Source organism: Microplitis mediator, chromosome 4 (assembly GCF_029852145.1).
Source record: "Microplitis mediator isolate UGA2020A chromosome 4, iyMicMedi2.1, whole genome shotgun sequence".
NCBI lineage: Eukaryota > Metazoa > Arthropoda > Insecta > Hymenoptera > Braconidae > Microplitis > Microplitis mediator.
In genome coordinates this window covers 7,194,689-7,213,760 of record NC_079972.1, presented here as the reverse complement: position 1 = coordinate 7,213,760, position 19,072 = coordinate 7,194,689, and the positions used below count along the sequence as shown (strand labels likewise).

General features: G+C 28.1%; 2 protein-coding genes and 1 long non-coding RNA gene across 4 annotated transcripts; 2 read left to right on the top strand and 1 right to left on the bottom strand.

Moving 5' to 3' along the window:
* Positions 1-3,344: 3,344 nt before the first annotated feature.
* LOC130666272 (leptin receptor gene-related protein) lies at positions 3,345-12,072 on the top strand. Its single transcript, XM_057467097.1, has 3 exons — positions 3,345-3,503; positions 11,335-11,533; positions 11,618-12,072. Exons 1-3 carry the CDS (start codon positions 3,463-3,465, stop codon positions 11,729-11,731), a joined length of 354 nt encoding a protein of 117 aa, XP_057323080.1. The 5' UTR covers positions 3,345-3,462; the 3' UTR covers positions 11,732-12,072.
* On the bottom strand, positions 7,814-8,793 carry LOC130666273 (uncharacterized). The gene is made up of 3 exons (XR_008989645.1): positions 8,312-8,793; positions 8,064-8,197; positions 7,814-7,997 (listed from the first exon to the last, which is right to left on the bottom strand). It is a non-coding gene; the product is annotated as an uncharacterized LOC130666273 (long non-coding RNA).
* A 483-nt stretch (positions 12,073-12,555) lies between the features above and the next one.
* Positions 12,556-19,071, top strand: LOC130666271 (transmembrane channel-like protein 5). 2 transcript variants are annotated; one of them, XM_057467095.1, is made up of 9 exons: positions 12,556-12,851; positions 12,913-13,364; positions 13,436-13,587; positions 14,323-14,410; positions 14,478-14,626; positions 14,703-15,093; positions 15,158-15,843; positions 18,570-18,733; positions 18,815-18,950. In XM_057467095.1, the coding sequence occupies exons 1-8, from the start codon at positions 12,809-12,811 to the stop codon at positions 18,721-18,723; spliced, it is 2,115 nt and encodes a 704-aa protein (XP_057323078.1). In that variant the 5' UTR covers positions 12,556-12,808; the 3' UTR covers positions 18,724-18,733; positions 18,815-18,950. The 2 variants fall into 2 exon arrangements, with proteins under 2 accessions (XP_057323078.1, XP_057323077.1); XM_057467094.1 differs by having other exon boundaries at positions 12,571-12,851; positions 18,570-18,703; positions 18,815-19,071.
* Position 19,072: the final 1 nt, after the last annotated feature.

Below are 19,072 nucleotides of genomic sequence, written 5' to 3'. Positions count from 1 at the left end.
CCGAATCCTTCTCAATACCTAAATAATCCGATATTTCGATCAAGTGTGGGATTGAAAAAGATTGAAATGAATTGAAATTTTTGAATCTTTCTGAATCCTTCTCAATACCTAAATAATCCGATATTTCGATCAAGTGTGGGATTGAAAAAGATTGAAATGAATTGAAATTTTTGAATCTTTCTGAATCCTTCTCAATACCTAAATAGTCCGATATTTCGGATCAAGTGTGGGATTGAAAAAGATTGAAATGAATTGAAATTTTTGAATCTTTCTGAATCCTTCTCAATACCTAAATAATTTCACATTTCGGGTCATGAGTGGGATTGAAAAAGATTGAAATGAATTGAAATTTTTGAATTTTTCCGAATCCTTCTCAATACCTAAATTGAAATGATGAAAGATTGAATTCTTTTCAATACTTTCGAATTCCACTTTGGAATTGGAAAGTATTCAAACGATCGAAATTTCAATTCCATTCAATACTTTCCAAACCCGCCGAGGCATTGAAAAGAATTGAGATAATTTTCAATACTTTTCAATTCACTTTTTTAATCAGGGTAATGATGTTTCATGATAAATAATAATGTCAATCGTATTAAATAATTAAATATAGAATAATTAACTAAAAGATTGTATTTAAGTACAGGAAAATGGAATATAAATAATAAATGTAATAAGTAAAGTCATAGAACGAATAAATAAAGAACGTAGATGTGTAAGCTCATATCTCGTACGTGTATTAGTAAGAATTTAAATGTATAAGTATATAATTAAAAAAAACGTTAATATGTTTAAGTACATATATTGCATAAGTATGTGTGTGAGCATAAGAATGGTGGGAGAACTCGAAGAGTGGAGAGTCAGAGATCTTTTCTGCCGTCTGATGTAACTTCACTTCTCTCCGAGAACTATTGACGAGCACAACTGTTATTATTGATCAAATCTTATCTACACTTTATAATAAAACTCAGTCTTCAGATAAAAGTTATTTTATCAATTACATCTATCCTTATCCATAATTTCATTATTTCATTAAATAATAATCATAATCATCATCATCATAGTCAACAATAAATTTATCACTGTTTTCAAATTCAAAATTGGTCCCGCGTGACAACGAACTGCCCACTGTCCAGGAGGTGGCGTCAGCTCCGATCCTAGTAACCTCCCAGGACATAACAACCTTATTTCACAAGTTAATTTCAAGCTACTGCCGTATTCTAAAGCCAACTTAAGGAAAGTGTTGGAAAGCAAACAGTTACTTTCAAGTTGACAATAAATTGTCTGTAATTTAAATTCAATTTGACTACAAGTGTTACAGTCAGACAATGACGTTAAGTTAATTGAAAATTTCACTTGAAATAGACGGCAAGTTTTTCTGTCAAATTACATTCAGATGACGGCAATTGATTTGTATCAACTTGCACGCAAGTATTATCCAGGCGAGGCTTGCCAGAAACTTGTCGTTAAGTTAGCCGTAAATGTTTCACTGCAGAACTTTCTAAGCAATTATATTTAGAGTGTGGCTATCAGGGAGCATATTTACTATAGTAAATCTTACCAAGCCCTAATAGCACAGTTCGCTTCAGCAAAAGTTTACTTACAAAAGTTTCCTTGAATTTTTCGTCAAATTGTCGTCAAAAGCGGAAAAGTCCGAAGTTGACGGACATTTGACGAAAAATTCAAGGAAACTTTTGCTAAAGCAAACTGTGCTATTAGGGCAGGACTTAGTTCGGCCAAACACGCGTCGCCATAATACTGTTGTTTTGACGAAGCGAATCGAAAGTGAATGAACAATTTAAATTACAGTACACTTTCTATGTTATACTACATAATATCTACATATAAATACATGTATATAACTTTATGCTTCATTTACATAGTTGACGATAGTATAAACATCTCTCCTTTTATCAACGAGAAATCTTTTTTTTATTTTCAAGATAGTAAAATCGCCAAACGAGGAATCTTATTTTATATTAAGAAGAAGATTTAATTGTCGATGATTTTTTTGTTTTCGCCAATTGTCAACTTTATCAGTAATGGCTGGGATTAAAGGTTATATTTGGTTCATTTTTTTATGTCAAGAGATAAAAAGTTTGTGATCACTCATGTTTAATATCCCATGATGATTAACTGATAGATTTATAACATGTCAATATAAAAATTTCAAAAAATTCAGATATTTTACCTCGAATACGTATTATAACTTCGATAAATTTCATCAAATCGATTAATGTTTATCTTTACTTTAATTATTTGATACTGTAAAATATACGTTTTTAATAGACTTGTATAAAGGATTTTGAAAAAGATTATAAACATTTTGTTTTGACAAGTCACTCCTTATATATAGTTCTATGATGAAAAGTATGATTTTTGTTTGTTTTTCTGTAAGCAATAATAAGACATGATAATACACATTCTTAATCTACATAATTATTAAAAAAACATATCGTATAATATTGATATTGTATTTTTTTTTCTTTTTCATGTTCTACTCTTTGGATCTATTTGTCAATCAACAGCGTTAGTATTGAATTTTTAATACTTTTTTTTATTTCTAAGTTTCATTAAGGCCATTCTCAGACAGTGCCCCCCCCCCCACTTTTTTAAAATATTCAATGACTTTCAATTGTAATGACTGTATTAAAATTTTGATAATTAATTAAAAAAAAGTTTAAGCATTAATTGACAAAAGGGCAACGCAGTTACAATTTCGCTGAGACATAGAGTTAAAAAAAAAAAATGATTTACAGTTTATATTAATTAGGAGTTAAACAAAATTTATTAAATAAATTTCAGTAAAAACTTCATGTCAATATTACAATTTGGAATGTCAAATTTTTTAGGCTAAAATTAAATGAATGAATTTTAGCGGTAGAAGCAGCCGTTCAGCGCGCGTGTGTCTCGAGCAATCACCAAAGTTAAGGAGCATCGAGGATGATTGCTACTTGGCTGGGTGACCGCTTAGCTACGCGTCGAGCTCGAACGGAGGTCTCTGAGTGTCAGGCGCGGGATGAAGATCTAGTGATCGGTAAAATGGGAATTTTATCGATCACGAGCTTCGCCTCAGCCGCACAATGAAGGTAGAAGGGAGAAGTAAGTAGTTTGCGAGATAAGAGGCAAAAGTGTACAAGGCCAAAAAGGCTATACACTGCAACTTCTGATTTTTTTTATTTAATTAATTTCGTTTATCTCTTTATTGATTTTAACTGTGAATAATTTTGTTAAAAATCTATGTTTTGGCAAAACTGTAACTGCGTTGTCTTTTTTTCAATTGAAGCTTCAATTTTTTTTTTAAATTAATTAATACATTTTAATACTGTTATGACAGTTCAAGGTCGTTGAATTTTTTAAAAAGTGGGAGCTCTGTCGGAGAATGCCCTTCATAATAATAATTTAAACGTTTATTTAAACAATTCTAGACTGGTTACATTGGCATTCGCCGGCTCCATAGGAATGACATTTGTTATTCTTGCATGTGCACTACCATCTTATCAGTGAGTATAATTTTTATCTGATATATTACAGCGGTATTAGATAATTATGATATGTATCAAAATTTTACAGTTTTACCATTTTTACAAACGTTCTCGAAAAAAATACTCAATTGAACAATTTTTGATGTCGCTCAAAAATTTTTATTTTTAAAATCTCGAAAATATGAAAAATACGAATTTTTATTTAACTCGATTTATTTTCTCATTGCGATAAATAAAATTATTTTTTCATTTTATTTTATTTATTAAAATAAGCAGCCCTAGAACAAGTATTCCCTAAAGGCCGTTAAGTTACATTTATACATAGCGTGTGCATGACACTTATAGTACACAGTATTAAATATGATAAAACAATAACATAGAAGAAATAAGTAAATTAATAAATTAATGAAAAGATATTGTTTCTAATAAACGTCTCTTTGGAAAAACCAATCAAAACACGCAGTTTTAAACTCTGCTAACGTACCCATGGCAACACATTATGACGGCAGCTGATTCCAAGTTTTGATTGCAGTTAACAGAAATGAATGCTCAAATGTCACTGTTTTGCATCTTGGTTGGTAAAACACATCTTTCTTACGCTCAGTACGATCTCTAGTAGATGTCAATATTCGAAAATGATTGTTTAGTAGTTTATCATGATGCAAGTGAAATATTTTATACACCTGACACACTATCATAAAATTACATGAGAAATAAATGGACTTCTTGACATTTTATTTCAAAATATGGATTTTTAAAGACCGCTTAAGAATTCCGGAACTGAGTGTAATCTTTTGAATGTTTCCTACTTTTAAATATTCATTTCGAGGCTTGATATATATTTACTATCAACTTACATTATTATCAACAAAAAATAAAAAATACGAAGCCCAAAAATAATGAGATGAATATTTTAATAAATTCTATTCTTTTGGATCACTCATAATTTTTCATTGAAATTAAGCCTCAACATTTATATCAACAGGTAGCTCAAAAACTTCTCAAGCATTGTACTCGGAAAATTTTGCAATTCTTCAGTGAGCCTAAAAATTCATATGTTGAGATGAAATTTTCAGAATACAATTTATTTTCCATGTTGTAATATTTTTCGTAACAAAAAAAAACAAAAAATCGGTCTATCGGTTGACCCTGCAGGCCAGCCCCAAAACTTCCCGCTGTTTCGAGCTCTTTAAGCTCGAAAAAATTGTTGTGAATACATTTTCAAGCTCTTCGAGTACGTAAGTACACACACACATACATACACTCGGACATCATCTTGAAATTCGTCAGAATAGCTTTCTAGAACCTCAAAACGTCAAAATCTGATAGAAATTCAATTTTCGAAAATCAGACCGAAACCAATAACTTCTCGAATTTTCGAAAATTTTCAATTTTCTTTGCGGGAAGTTGAAAATTAAGTAAAATAAAAGTTCAATAATTTAATTATAAATAAAATTTAAAAAATCTGAGAAACGCCTGACCCTGCGGGCCAGTCTCAAAACTTCCCGCTGTTTTCGAGCTCAGAGAGCTCGAAAACATTATTACTTGTAAATTTTTGAGCTCGTTGAGCTTCAAAATTTGTGAGATCAACAAAACTTACATTTCACTGAAAAAAAATAATTTTCGTTCGACGATATCTTCGGAACGAATGAACTGATTTAAGCGTTTTTGGTGGCAATTAAAAAAGCTCACCAAGACTTAGAACTTATCACATTTTGAGGCGAGTCAGGCAAGTGGTTTATGAGTTGTACGCAAAAAAACTAAAAAAAAAAAAAATTTTTTTTAATTTTTCTTTTTCGTATAACTTGTAAACTACATGACCGATCGACCCCAAAATCCAATCAGTTTCAAGTCTTGGTGAGCCCTCTCAATTGCCACCAAGAACGTTCAAACCGGTTAATTCGTTCCAAAGATATCGCCGAACAAGAAAAGTTTACATACACACACACACACACACACACACACACACACACACACACACACACACACACACACACACACACACACACACACTCACAAGGACGTCCATCCAGAAATAGTCAGAATAAACGCAGAGAATTTTACGGTATTTTTTACATAAATAATTTATAGAAAAATTACTATGTCATAGTAACATGAGGACAGTATGGAATTATTGTACAAATTACCGATAACGTAGAAATTTTTTAAATACATCGAACAGAATTTACAAGGTGCATTGTAATTTTGACAAAGCATCAGATTAAATTTTATCCAAGAAATTTAAATTTCTTAATCTGTTGTTTTGTCAAAACTACAATGCACCTTGTAAATTCTGTTCGATGTATTTTAAAAATTTCTACGTTATCGGTAATTTGTACAATAATTCCATACTGTCCTCTTGTTACTATGACATAGTAATTTTTCTGTAAATTTTTCATGTAAAAAATACTAAAAAATTCTCTGCATGTAGCTTCCTAGGACCTCAAAATGTCAAGATCTGTTAGAAATTCGATTTTTGAAAATCGGACCGAAACTAATAACTTTCCTTTTTTTGAAAATTTGAAATTTTCATAGGGGGAAGTTAAAAATGTGGGCAACGGTTGGCCCTGCAAGCCAACCCCAAAACTTCCCGCTCAAAGAGCTCGAAAACATTATTATGAATACATTTGCGAGCTCGTTGAGCTCGAAATTACTTTTGAATGCAATTGTTTTTTATTAGCTTTTTTAGCTCAAACAAGTTACGTTGTATTCTAAAGTTTGAAAATTTAAGAACCAAAAACAATTAATGAACGAGCGTAAGTGATCAAGATAAGGATTTAAATTAATTTCGACTTCAGATCAGAGCGCATATACACAGAAAAAAAGGTTGACTTGACCCAAGATAATTTTTGCCTTCATTTTTTTATTCTTGGGCTAAGTAATTGGGTTTTTTTAATCCGAGAACATTTTCTTCGACTAATATTATAAAAATATTGTGTCAAGAATAATTAAATTTTAATTCAAGTTAAATAATCTTGATTCAAGAATATTTATTTTAAATCAAATTTATTTTATTTCTAACCAAGTAAAAAAAACTATCAAAACAAGATACTTTTCTTTCTTGGTTGGTGAGTATAGTAAATTGTCACAATATATATCAACATCTCAAACCAAGAACTTTTTTTGCGTGGCAGAAGAACATTTACTCTCAGTTTGAGAAAACTACATTATCGATTCAAGACAACGGTCTATTGCAATGAGAAAATTTTAGTTTTGACTCAAATAAATTATATTCTTAATTTAATAAAATAACTTTTCTTGAATCGTGCAAATATTTTCTTAACCGAAGACATAAAATTTCCTCCATTTAATACAAATATCTTCTTACAAGGATATAATTACTTTCTTTATTGAAGAAATAATATTTTGAATTGATGATTTTTTTTTTGACTTAAGAAAACGTGGTCTCGATTCAAGAAAATAAATGACTTGACTTAAAAATATATAATGTCCTATATTTTTGAGTGAATTTAATCTAGTATAAATATTAAATGTTGTGAAGCAGGAAATTATATGTGTATATTCAGAATATCACAATTCGGAAGTAGAGGGGATAAGAAATACACGTCCTCGATTAATGGTTTATGAACAACTTGAGAAAAAATAAATGGTTTGCTCATGGTAGGAATCGAACCCAGAACGATTTGGCATCACGCGAGAGCTTTACCAGTTATGCTATCCGATCATTCCCTCAACTTCGTTTATTTTATCCATATGCAGGAAGCGTACTGTACAATGTAGAGTCTACACTACCGCCACTTTAGTATAGTACAATTAGCTTTCCCAAGAGAATTATTGCGTTGAGACGTGAGCGCAGTTGCTGTTGGTTCAAACGTCTACGCTTACTAGCCGTAACACAACAAAATACTTAAACAAAGATGTTTTTTACCATTGAGTTGAGTACTTTTAATTCTTGACTCGAATCACAGATCATCTCGATTCAAAATAAATTATTCTTAAAGAAAGAATATTTTACTCTTCGGACAATTGATTATATATCGGGACAAAATATTTATTTTTCTCACTTTAAGAAAATATTTCTTACTTCAAGAAACATATGTTATATCGGCTGAATAAAAAAAAATCTTATGCCAAGATGACTAAATTTAAGAAAATTTTGTTCTTGAACCAAGAAAATTTTCGTTTTCATTCAAAATTGCAAAAGATATTCTTGCGGCAAAAAAAAATTTCTTGCGCCAAGATATCCTTTTTTTCTTTCTATATTAAATACCCGAGCAAATAGTTTAAAACAGTATTTTTTTAATTTTTTTGTTGATTATATTATTTAAATTAAAGAAGAGTTACATTACATTATGTGGTGATCGAGAGAGACAATGAAATCAAAAAGTAGGTATGACTTTGAACACAGTTTAGTACATTGTATTGAGATTTATCTGGGAAAAACGACATTAAATTTTAGTTTTGAAACGTTTTCTCGTCGATATCTTTTGATCTAATCAATCGATTTTAATGTTCAATGTGGCAATCGACGCGATTCATTGATTTCTAGAACTGATTAAATTTTGAAAACGATTAGTTCAATCGTTTCAAAGATATTCGCGAAAAAACGGTACTTACCATTTCTTTGTCCAACACAGAAAAAAAATTATTTGGCTCAATGAAATTTTTCTTGAGCCAAGAAACTTTTGAGGGCATGGAATGAAAACCGAGATTTTCTTGACGGAAATGAAAAAATTCCTTGGATTTTAAATCTTGAACGAAGAAAAAAAATTTTTGACTCAATATATCTTCAAAGATTGATTCAACAGTTGAGTTACTCAATTAAATAATTAAAATTTTTTGATTTAATAAATATTGTTCCTTACTGTAATATAATTGTTACTTTAACCAAAAAATATAAATGTTCAGTACAAGAAAGTTACAATCTTGAATAAAGTAATGCGATGTTTTGAGTCAATAAACAGTGATAACTTGAATTAAAATACAAATTTCGAACCAAGAGTACTGCGAGCTTAAGCCAAGTAAGTTTTCTCTTGGTTTCACGCAAAGGTTCTCCCACTCTTTTCTCACTGCTCTATCTTTCTCGCTCCTGCACAAGAAATGAAAATTTTGTCCACGTTATAAGGTTAAGTAGATAAAATTTAAAAAGCAAGATAATAATAATTATTTCATAAATGTTATAATTATTTGTAAGTTTAGCAAATATTTGGGCACATATGTATTTTATTTATTATAAATTCAGCTATTTAAGGAATTTCCGAGTGAAACTATATTTTTTTTTTTTTTTAATTTGAAATAAAATATTCTTAAATTAAGAAAACTTGATGGTTTACAAATGAAGGCTAAATTTTTTTTATTATAAATATCGAACTCTTTCAAATTTTTATTGTTCGATAAAGAAATTTTTTTTTAGCTTAGTCTTGAATATATATAATACTGAATAGCTTTAAGTACACTGTAAAAAAAGATTCCTGACGTCAAACCAGATTCGTTTGGCTCAAGTACTCCGTGCGTTTGGATACAGCCAAGCGCGTCAAGCGATTGAGTCTACCGCCCTCTACGTTTGACAGTATATTTTGCTTCAACTGAGAGTTTCTTGAGGGAAGGAACCAAGTCGTTTGAACTAACTCTATAGTATTTGATATAACTCAATAACTTTTTTCATTTAAAAAAAAATAGAAATTAGTTCAAGTCATTGAAACTGTTGATACAATAATGATTTTTGTTTTACATAGAATAATTAAAAATTTCACTCAAAGTAAATTGTTAGGTGATTGAAGGTATCAATTTTCAGTTAAGTCAAAATTTTATTAAAGCAAATGAATTTTAGTGTTGAAAGTAATATTTTTGTAGGTCCGTTGAAACTGTCCTTGCCATTGATACAATAAAAAATCGAATTGTTTCAAGTTGCTGTATTGCATTGATCCAAAAAAACATTAATCTGCATCAAGTGAATACTGCCTTTAATTATTTCATCAATGATTAATTTAAAAACAAATTTTTTTTCTTACGTATTTTTTTATTTTTGATTTTATTTTTATTATTATTATTATTATTACTATTAGTATTATTATCACTTTTTTATATTAAGTATTGAGACAATTACATTATATTATTATTATTATTGTATTACATACATTACACTTTACAAATAGTTCTGACATACTCAGTTTTTAGTGAAAAATTAAATAATCGTAGAATTAGTATCCGGAGGAATCGAACCTAGCACCTTACGCGCGAGAGTCAGGCGCTTTACCGCTACGCTACGGGACCAGTAGGAAGTTTGAGTTTAGTTGTGCTTCTAGGACTTTGTTCTCATATTGAATGGATATATACAGTCAATTGCTTATACATTGATCTAAACGTGATAAATATGTGACTCTTTTTATAAATAAATTTTTTTATTTAACCGATAATATAAAGACTTTCATTCAAATATAGTTCGATATTTTGTAACGATTACATTTATATTCTTGTCGAATATTTTTCAGTTTTAATGTGAGTGCGTCAAATTATTCCTACAACCTCGTTGGATTCTCTCTCCAAGAAACTCGTCGGTTGACACGACACGTTCGGTATTATAGGAAACTACTTTTGTTTCATTGAAACATGTGAAGCTGTCAAACTCAACGTTTCAAAAGTTTCAGTTAAATTTCTAAAAATTGAAAAGTTTGCTTCAACAATTTTTTATTTTTAAATCAAGTACATCCAAACTTTAATTAAAATATATTTTACTATTCGTTCAAATGTTAATTTAATTACGGTCAAACTTAAAAACTTTAATATAAACGCTTAATCAATTTCTAATAATCGAGTAGAGATTTTCATTCAATAAAAATGATTTTCTTAAGACAAACTAGTTTTCGTTACTTCAAACGAATTTGGTTTCACTGAAGAGGAAATTTGTCAAACTCTTAGAGAGTTTGATGTCAGTACCTTATTTTTTACAGTGTAACAGAATAAATTTTTATTTCCAAATGCGTGTGGTGTAGACCAGTCATTTTACTCCTAGGCTACCTAAAACTCGATGCTATGTAAAATTAAAATTTTTCAAAAATTTCTAAAAATCGAAGGAAATAAAAAAATCAAAAATGTACAAAAATCGGTGAATTGGAAATTTTGTTATTAACAAAAAACTAAAAAAAAATAAATACCGCGTATCTTGAAATAATTTTGAAACCGATAAAATGCATCAAAATGCAATATATAAATTGCGGGTATTGTAAAACAAATATCAGAGATAATATAGAAAAAAAAAATTTACCCTAAATGTCTTTATTTATTTTATAAAAATGTTTTTTTATAAAATTTAATAAAACTAAGACGAGACATTTACCGACACAGTCTATAACGTTAAAGTGGCGCTGCTTTCGCCTAGAAGGCGTGGCTTAAATTCAAATCGCTAAAAACTCCGAGACTAAATTCATCAAAAAAAAATAAATTTTTTTAACTTTTTAATACTATTGAATAAATATTTATAAATTTAAATACGTCAGTAAATAAATACAAGTGTATATTACGTATATTAGATGATATATTTTATTTATTTGTTTACTTTAAGCAATAAAACTTAAAAAATTTTAATCTCTAATAAGTATTTATTAATATTCATTATGATATTATTATATTTATTATGATATTATTATATTTGTCATAATAAATATTAATAAATACTTATTAGAGATTAAAATTTTTTAAGTTTTATTGCTTAAATATTGCGTTATTATTGCTATAATAATATCATAATAAATATAATAATATGAAATTTCGAATTTCGAAAATCGTTGATTTTCTTAACAAGAAGTTAAAAAATTGGTCGGTTTTTCCAGGGCACCCTTATAATTATCTATTTAATAAAAATAAACTGTCATACATTAAATTTTTTTAGAGTATGGTGGCCACTTTTTGCGGTGTTATTTTATATACTAGCACCCATTCCAACTCTAATAGCACGTCGTTATACAGAAGATTCGGGTAGTAATAGTAATCCATGCTTGGAACTAGCTATTTTCATTACCATGGGCATCGTTGTATCATCATTTGCATTGCCAATCGTTTTAGCACGTTCACCGGCTGGCCGAGGAACAGTTAGTATTTTTTTATCATGATTATTTATATAGTTAAGTAACCAGTTATTTATTTATATTTTAATTCCTGAAAATCTATTACAGATCGAATGGGGCGCCTGTGGGCTTACATTAGCCGGAAACATTGTAGTTTACTTGACATTACTTGGTTTTTTTATGACATTTGATCAAGATGATGCTGATTACAGTATGTGGTGAACAAGTTTCATGTACAATGTACTTTTTATTTACGTAAAAAAAATAGGGTACTGGAAAATGAAAAATTATAAAAATTTTTATAATCAAATAACAGTAATCAGCATTACTGTATTTTATAACTTATAAATTATAAGTATTCATTTTTTTTTTTTATGTTAGAATGTAAAAGATAAAAAAAAAATTCGTGAGAACATTGACTGATGGCTACGCTTTAATTACTACGTGATTACGGCAATAGATTTTTTTTTATTACGCTTTAATTTTCAATTATGAAATTATTGTCTCATTAGAAAAAAAAAAAAAATTGCATTACTAACTTGTATCAAATAATATTAGTTCCATAGCAAAAATATTAATAATTAACTTACTTAAATATTAACTTACAATTAAGTACATTTAGCTTAATTTTTACGTTCAAAAAAAAAAAAAAACTTAATATGATCATAAAAAAATACACAAATGTCTTAAATAATTTTTTGCATTACTACATAAAATTTTATGATTAATAAATATTAAATTATTAGTATTTAACCAAGATTTTATTTTATTATACATTTTTTACACTCTCAATTTTTTTATAGTAGTCCCAACGAAAACGTCGTCCTAAAATGGATAGTGGGGGTATAGGCAATACGTGCTAAGTTATGGTAGTGGGGCGACGACTTTTTGGTAGGGACGACTATATTATAATTTTTAAAATAATAAAATCTATATTGCTACCTATAATATCGGCAAGGGAGTGTATATGATCGATCTGTTGGATCGACTGAGGGATCAAGATGATCTAAGTTCTGTATCCAAGTGAAAATGATCTGGACGGAATAATAAAGCTAACAATGCTTATAATCCAGATTTTACACGTATACATATGTACAAATATACGTGAATTATATAGAACTGCCATGCACATGCTGATAAATAACATCACTCGTAGAGTAAATGTTTCGATATTTTTTAATTAAATTAAAAATTCGATACAGATAAGAATTTTATCAATTAAATAGCATTATATTTTATCTCAGTGTAATTATATTAATATATTAGTACCTCTAATTAAGCAGTTTTTTTTTTTAAATAATGACAGACTCTGCAAGTGAAAATAATTTTTATATTCTTGAAGGTAAATTAACATACTATTATTATTTATATTATTTATTATTTATAAAATGAATATACTTAAGGACGATCAAAACGATCTTCAAGTTGGAATCAAGATGTAGAAGTTGCAAATCATGACCTTACACACCGCAGAGCATCAGAACAACGTTTTTGTTCCAAACATACTCGACATTTACCATCACGAACACTTGCATTTCTAAGTAATACCGAAAATTCGAAACTTCATTTAGTTCAACCTTATAAAACATTACGTTTAATAAAAGATGATCAATTACAAATTGACAAACATGTTGAGAATATAGCTAATCATATTGAACTTCAAGAAGAATTGATGCACGATGATCCTCTATCTGAAATGCGACGTATTGAGGCACTCAGAGATATGCCAGAATGTTTAACGGTAAAAAGATCTATAAAAGCTAAATTAAGTCAATCTATTCATTTTAAATCCAGAAAAAAGGTTTTAAGTAGATGGAAAAGATTCAAGTATACTTTCAGTATTTTTTTTATAAAGGTAATAAAGTTTTCTTTCATTTATTTTTTAAAGACAATAAATTGTATTATATTTTATTTATTATTGATTAGGTTATGATTGGTTTTAAAAATTTTTTATCTAATTTTGAAATATGGTATAATTCAATAAAATCGATTGAGGGTCATTTTGGAAGTGGTGTTGCGACATATTTTAAATTTTTGAGATGGTTATTTTTGCTTAATGTAATAAGCTGTTTTTTAAGGTGATTAAATATTTATTAATATTTATCAGATATACACATATTGAGAACCCTGTCCAAAAATCAATGCGATCAAATGATTTTTGGAGGTCGCTTTGAAAATTCAAAAAACTTAAATTTTAAAACATTCAAATTTTATTTTACTCAATTTTTTTTTTTTTTTTTTTTTTTGTCAAGAAAAATATTATAACATGGAAAATAAATTGTATTCTAAAAATTTCATCTCAACATATGAATTTTTAGGCTCACTGAAGAATTGCAAAATTTTCCGAGTACAATGCTTGAGAAGTTTTTGAGCTACCTGTTAATATAAATGTTGAGGCTTAATTTCAATGAAAGATTATGAGTGATCCAAAAGAATAGAATTTATTAAAATATTCATCTCATTATTTTTGGGCTTCGTATTTTTTATTTTTTGTTGATAATAATTTAAGTTGATAGTAAATATATTTCAAGCCTCGAAATGAATATTTAAAAGTAGGAAACATTCAAAAGATTACACTCAGTTCCGGAATTCTTGAGCGGTCTTTAAAAATCCGTATTTTGAAATAAAATGTCAAGAAGTCCATTTATTTTCCATGTAATTTTATGCATCGCGATAAGAAAAAAAATTTCAGTTGAATGAAAATTTGTTTTTTTTTTTTTTTGATATTCCTAAAATTAAAAAAAATTCTCAAGCGAAAAAAATCATCTTAATACTCATACATAATGATTAATTGACTAAGTTATTTTTTACAGCTTGTTGTTCATTATTATACCTCAGTCAATGATAGAGGCTTTTTCAGCTCCTTTGGTATTTAATTTTGATGATTTATTTATAGGACAAGTATAATTTTTTATTATTTAAGTTCAAAAATTAAAAGTTGAACAAAAACTCATAAATTATTTTTTAGGGTTTTATGAATAATACAATTTTGTATTATGGATTTTATTCTAATCATTCATTAGAAATAATATCTGGCTATAAATATAACGTACCATCAGCTTATATTATTACGATGTTATGTTGTTATTTATTAATATTCATTCTTTTATCAATAAAGTAAGTATACGAATATTTATATTTAATTTTTCGGACCAATAAGTAATTTAAGTAACAATTAATTTTTTTTTATCAGAGTTTCAAAGTCATACAGAAAATGTTTTATTGAAACATCCGGTGGAATACATAATTTATATGCAAATAAAATATTTTGTGGTTGGGATTATAATATAACATCATACAAAGCCGCAAGCTTACGTTCTTCTTCAATTTATCGAGAGCTTAAAGAGCTTTTAGCGGAAACTGATACTTGTAATGACTCTAGCTGTCTTGCTAGATTTTATAAATTTTTTATACAATTTATAGTTAACTGTTTAGTGATTATGGCAATCATAGGAACTGGTGTTTTAATATGGACATTATTAAATTCACATAAGCCTGAAAAAACAAATCTTCTTTCTCTATTAACAATACCTCTGGTTATTACAATAATTACGAGTATTTTCCCAGTTATAATTTCACAATTGGTATGTACATAAATTATAAATAATTATCTATAATAAATTATTAAATTAAATTATTATCTTCCAGGTAAAAATAGAAAATTATAAAAATAAACGAAATGCTTTATTTGTTACAATGATACGAATTTATTCAATGACTGTGATAGTAATTGGGACATTATTAGTATATTGGCTGTCATATGGGATGATTAATTGTTGGCAAACAGAATTAGCACAAGAAATATATCGACTGATCATTTTTGATTTTTTAATATTTATAATAGGAAGTTTTATTGTTGAAGCTGTATATTATTATATTTATTCTATTGTTTGGAAAAATATTGGTGCTCCGAAATTTGATATTGCTATAAATACTCTTAATTTGATATATAATCAAATTTTACTATGGGTTGCACTATATTTTAGTCCATTATTATCAATTGTTAGTGTTGTTAAAATATTTTTAACGTTTTATATTAAAAAATATGGATTAATGAGACACTGTGAGCCTCCGGTGACTCCTTGGCGAGCTGCACAAACACAAACATTATTTCTCGTTTTAACTTTTCTTGGTATGACTGGATCTTTGATGATGTTAGGATATGTTATAACTAATGTAAAATGTAATGACTGTGGACCTTTCCAAAATTATAATTACACTTGGGAAGTCATGGTTGAACATGTACTGGAGCTTCAGCGTGACAGCAAAACATGGGAAATTATTACTAGCTTAGCTAAACCAGGAGTCGGTGCAGCTATATTAATTGCTATGAGGTATATGAATTTAAATTTGATCTATAATAATAGTTATGAGAAATTTTTAGTTCTGACGTGACTGTTCGAGAAGAATTAGTCGCTCAATAAATCAATGGTTGATCTCGTATTTATTTAAAGAAATAATATAATAAAATATTAATAAATGTTGCAATCTTATGTTATATTTACATAAAAATTCATTAGAAATTAAAAAAAAAAAATTCTAAAAATAGTTTAAAAAATAGTAGTATTCGAAAAAAGGCTATTCGGTTGCCAAAATGAGAGTGTATTTCTCATTATTTATTTATTTCGATCGTTTTTTTATACATTTATTTATTTAAATTTTTTATTTATTTTTTTAAATATAAAATTACACACATTTAAATATAGTGGAAACCTAAACATGCAAACCTTCTCAATAAGACAACTTATAGATAAATTGAGAAAAATATAGATCGAATTTGATCAAGCTATTATGAAATCAAAAAACATGTGTGTCAAGTTTGATTTAGATCCATTAGGAATTGTGGGCATTATCGTGATCACAAGAATCTATATATTCAAAATGAATTATATAGTCAGTTTTGAACGCCGTAATGAATGAAAGATAAATTTTAAGATAAAGTTATAGCAGTGTAACGTGAAGGTCATTTTATTAGATATAACGTACCATTAATAAAATTGAGTTATGATGTAACCTTTAAAACATACTGAGAGTTGGATCCGCAAAAAATTTTTTAACTTCCCACTATGAAAATTGCAAATTTTCAAAAAAAGGGAAGTTATTGGTTTCAGTCCGATTTTTGAACATCGAGTTTTCATCAGATCTCGAGGTTTTGAGGTCCTAGGGAGCTATTCTGACTATTTCCGGATGGACGTACTTGTGAGTGTTGTGTGCGTGTGGATGTGTGTGTGTATATAAACTATTCTTGTTCGACGATATCTTTGAAACAAATTAACCGGTTTGAACGTTCTTGGTGGCAATCGTAAGGGCTCACCAAGACTTGAAACTGATTAGATTTTGGAATCAATCGGTCATGTGGTTTACAAGTTATAAGAAAAATAAAAATTAAAAATTTTTTTTTTTTTAGGTTTTTTGCGTATAACTCATAAACCACTTGCCCGATTTGCCTCCAAATGTAATCAGAAAGAAGTAAAACAAGTGAGAACCACTGAGGATATAAGCTCTTTTTTCTTAAGGGGCCCATTTTGCCCCCCACCCCTTTCCCTTAAATTAAAATTTTTGTGTACGATTATTTTTAAATAAATAAATGCATATACTTGGACAGAACTAAATAAAAGTAATCAAGATAAAGTGTGAAAGGAGTTTTGAATTAGATCATAACTCCGGAGTATAAAGTAACCGTATAAAATTGCGAGAGAACAGTATTTTTTAAAATGTTTTGCTTACGATATGTACTAAACTAGAAAATCGATTATAATTAATTAAAAGAAATAGTGAAGATATGAGGATCGGGTATAATTTTTGAAACATTTAGTATATTATATCATGAGTTTAGGGAAATAAAGCTAAATTTTTAATTTTGAAATTTGTCGGCATGAGTATCTCTTGAACGAATTGAACGTTTAAGTCAGTTCTCGTGGCAATTGACGCATTTTGTTGAGTTCTAGAGTTGATTAGATTTTTAAAGCGATTCATTGAGTCATTTTTGAGAAAGAGTATATCCGGATATATATGAAAAATCTGTACTCACAACATTTTCTATTCGCACTTGAAGGATCGTTTTGGTACCAAATAAAGAAGATTCAGCCAAATTTTCAGCTCTCAATCTTAAGTACGTTATTTATTTTCAATTTTACTACTGAAAAAAAAAAAATAAAACCAAAATAATAGGTTTTTTTTAATTCCTCGAAAACGGTTTACACGGAAAGAAAATTATGGAAACGGTTCCCATAATTCTACCAAATTTTTTTCCTATACCAACATAGGAATTATGACCATAAATTATGGGAGCAGTTCCTATAATTATAGGAATGTTTCCCATAATTTTAGGAACAGTTCCTATAATTATGGGAATGCTACCCATAATATTATAGGAATTATTCCCATAAATTATAGGAACCATTCCCATAATATTATAGTAACATAATTTTTAACAAAAAAAAATTTTTTTTAACAAACTTAGCGTCGAAGAAGCTTCATTTGAATATCTCCATATCATGAGGGAAATTTCTACACTATTCTGCAAAAAAACATTTTTATGATATTATGGGAATGGTTCCCATAACATTATGGGAATAGTTCCCATACCATTATGGGAATAGTTCCCATATTGGTATAGGAACTATTCCCATACTATTACACACGCACACACACTTGTATCACTTTGAAAATAGTCAAAATAGTTTTCTTGGACCTCAAAACCTCGACATCGGATAAAAACTTGATTTTCGAAAATCGCAATGAAAACAATAACTTCCCGAATTTTTCGAAAATCGTTGATTTTCATAGCGGGAAGTTAAAAATTGAAAATGTCTGTTTACAAAAAACTTTTCATACGTCGACATATTTATTGGTTTTAATAATATAACTTTTAGTAGAAGAATTTGTAAATTTAAAAAAAAAAATTTTATTTTGTAGTAAACAACCTTTTTTTTCTAAAATAATTACTACAAAATAAATTGTAATTTCGTCAGTAAAAAAATTAATTTATTTCAAATTTGAAATAAATGTAGATATTGATTAATAACCATTAAATTATCTTTAAAAATTTTTTTTACAGTGTTACCGTTTATTGTTTTCGTTCTAAAGCAGAAGCTAGCAAACAAATGGTGGGAATTTTACGTGAGATGCTTGTTCTTCAATCACGAGATAAAGACTTTTTGCTCAATGAATTTTCCAAAGTAGCCGACGAAAGTAAACGTTTAATTGTTTAAATAATTTATTGTACAAAATATGTCAGACGTTAAAATAAATTACTTTTTTCTTGTTATTTAAACTAATAGTAGAATTAAATTTATATTACAGATTGGTTACAGCGTCGAACGGCTTTTAATGAAAGCCGTATCAGTAATATTGATACACCGAAAGAATGTCCGCATACATCTTTTAAAAGTCGTAGTATATCAATGATTACTAATGATGATAGTACTCGAAAAACCGAAACTTCAGTTAACTCAACACCTAGTTGTTCGAAAAACTATGTTACATTTGATTATTCTTAAAAATTTTATTAATTTACTTAGAATACAAGAATTAAAATAAAAATAAATAAATAACAAGAAT

What these genes read in the sequence shown, in the direction of transcription:
- LOC130666272 (XM_057467097.1), top strand. Translation starts at nt 3,463, where the DNA reads ATGACATTTGTTATTCTTGCATGTGCACTACCATCTTATCA. An exon ending in TGTGCACTACCATCTTATCA is followed by an intron (nt 3,504 to 11,334) that starts GTGAGTATAATT and finishes AAATTTTTTTAG; the next exon opens with AGTATGGTGGCCACTTTTTG. An exon ending in CACCGGCTGGCCGAGGAACA is followed by an intron (nt 11,534 to 11,617) that starts GTTAGTATTTTT and finishes AATCTATTACAG; the next exon opens with ATCGAATGGGGCGCCTGTGG.
- LOC130666271 (XM_057467094.1), top strand. Translation starts at nt 12,809, where the DNA reads ATGACAGACTCTGCAAGTGAAAATAATTTTTATATTCTTGAAG. An exon ending in TTCATTCTTTTATCAATAAA is followed by an intron (nt 14,627 to 14,702) that starts GTAAGTATACGA and finishes TTTTTTTATCAG; the next exon opens with AGTTTCAAAGTCATACAGAA. An exon ending in CAGTTATAATTTCACAATTG is followed by an intron (nt 15,094 to 15,157) that starts GTATGTACATAA and finishes ATTATCTTCCAG; the next exon opens with GTAAAAATAGAAAATTATAA.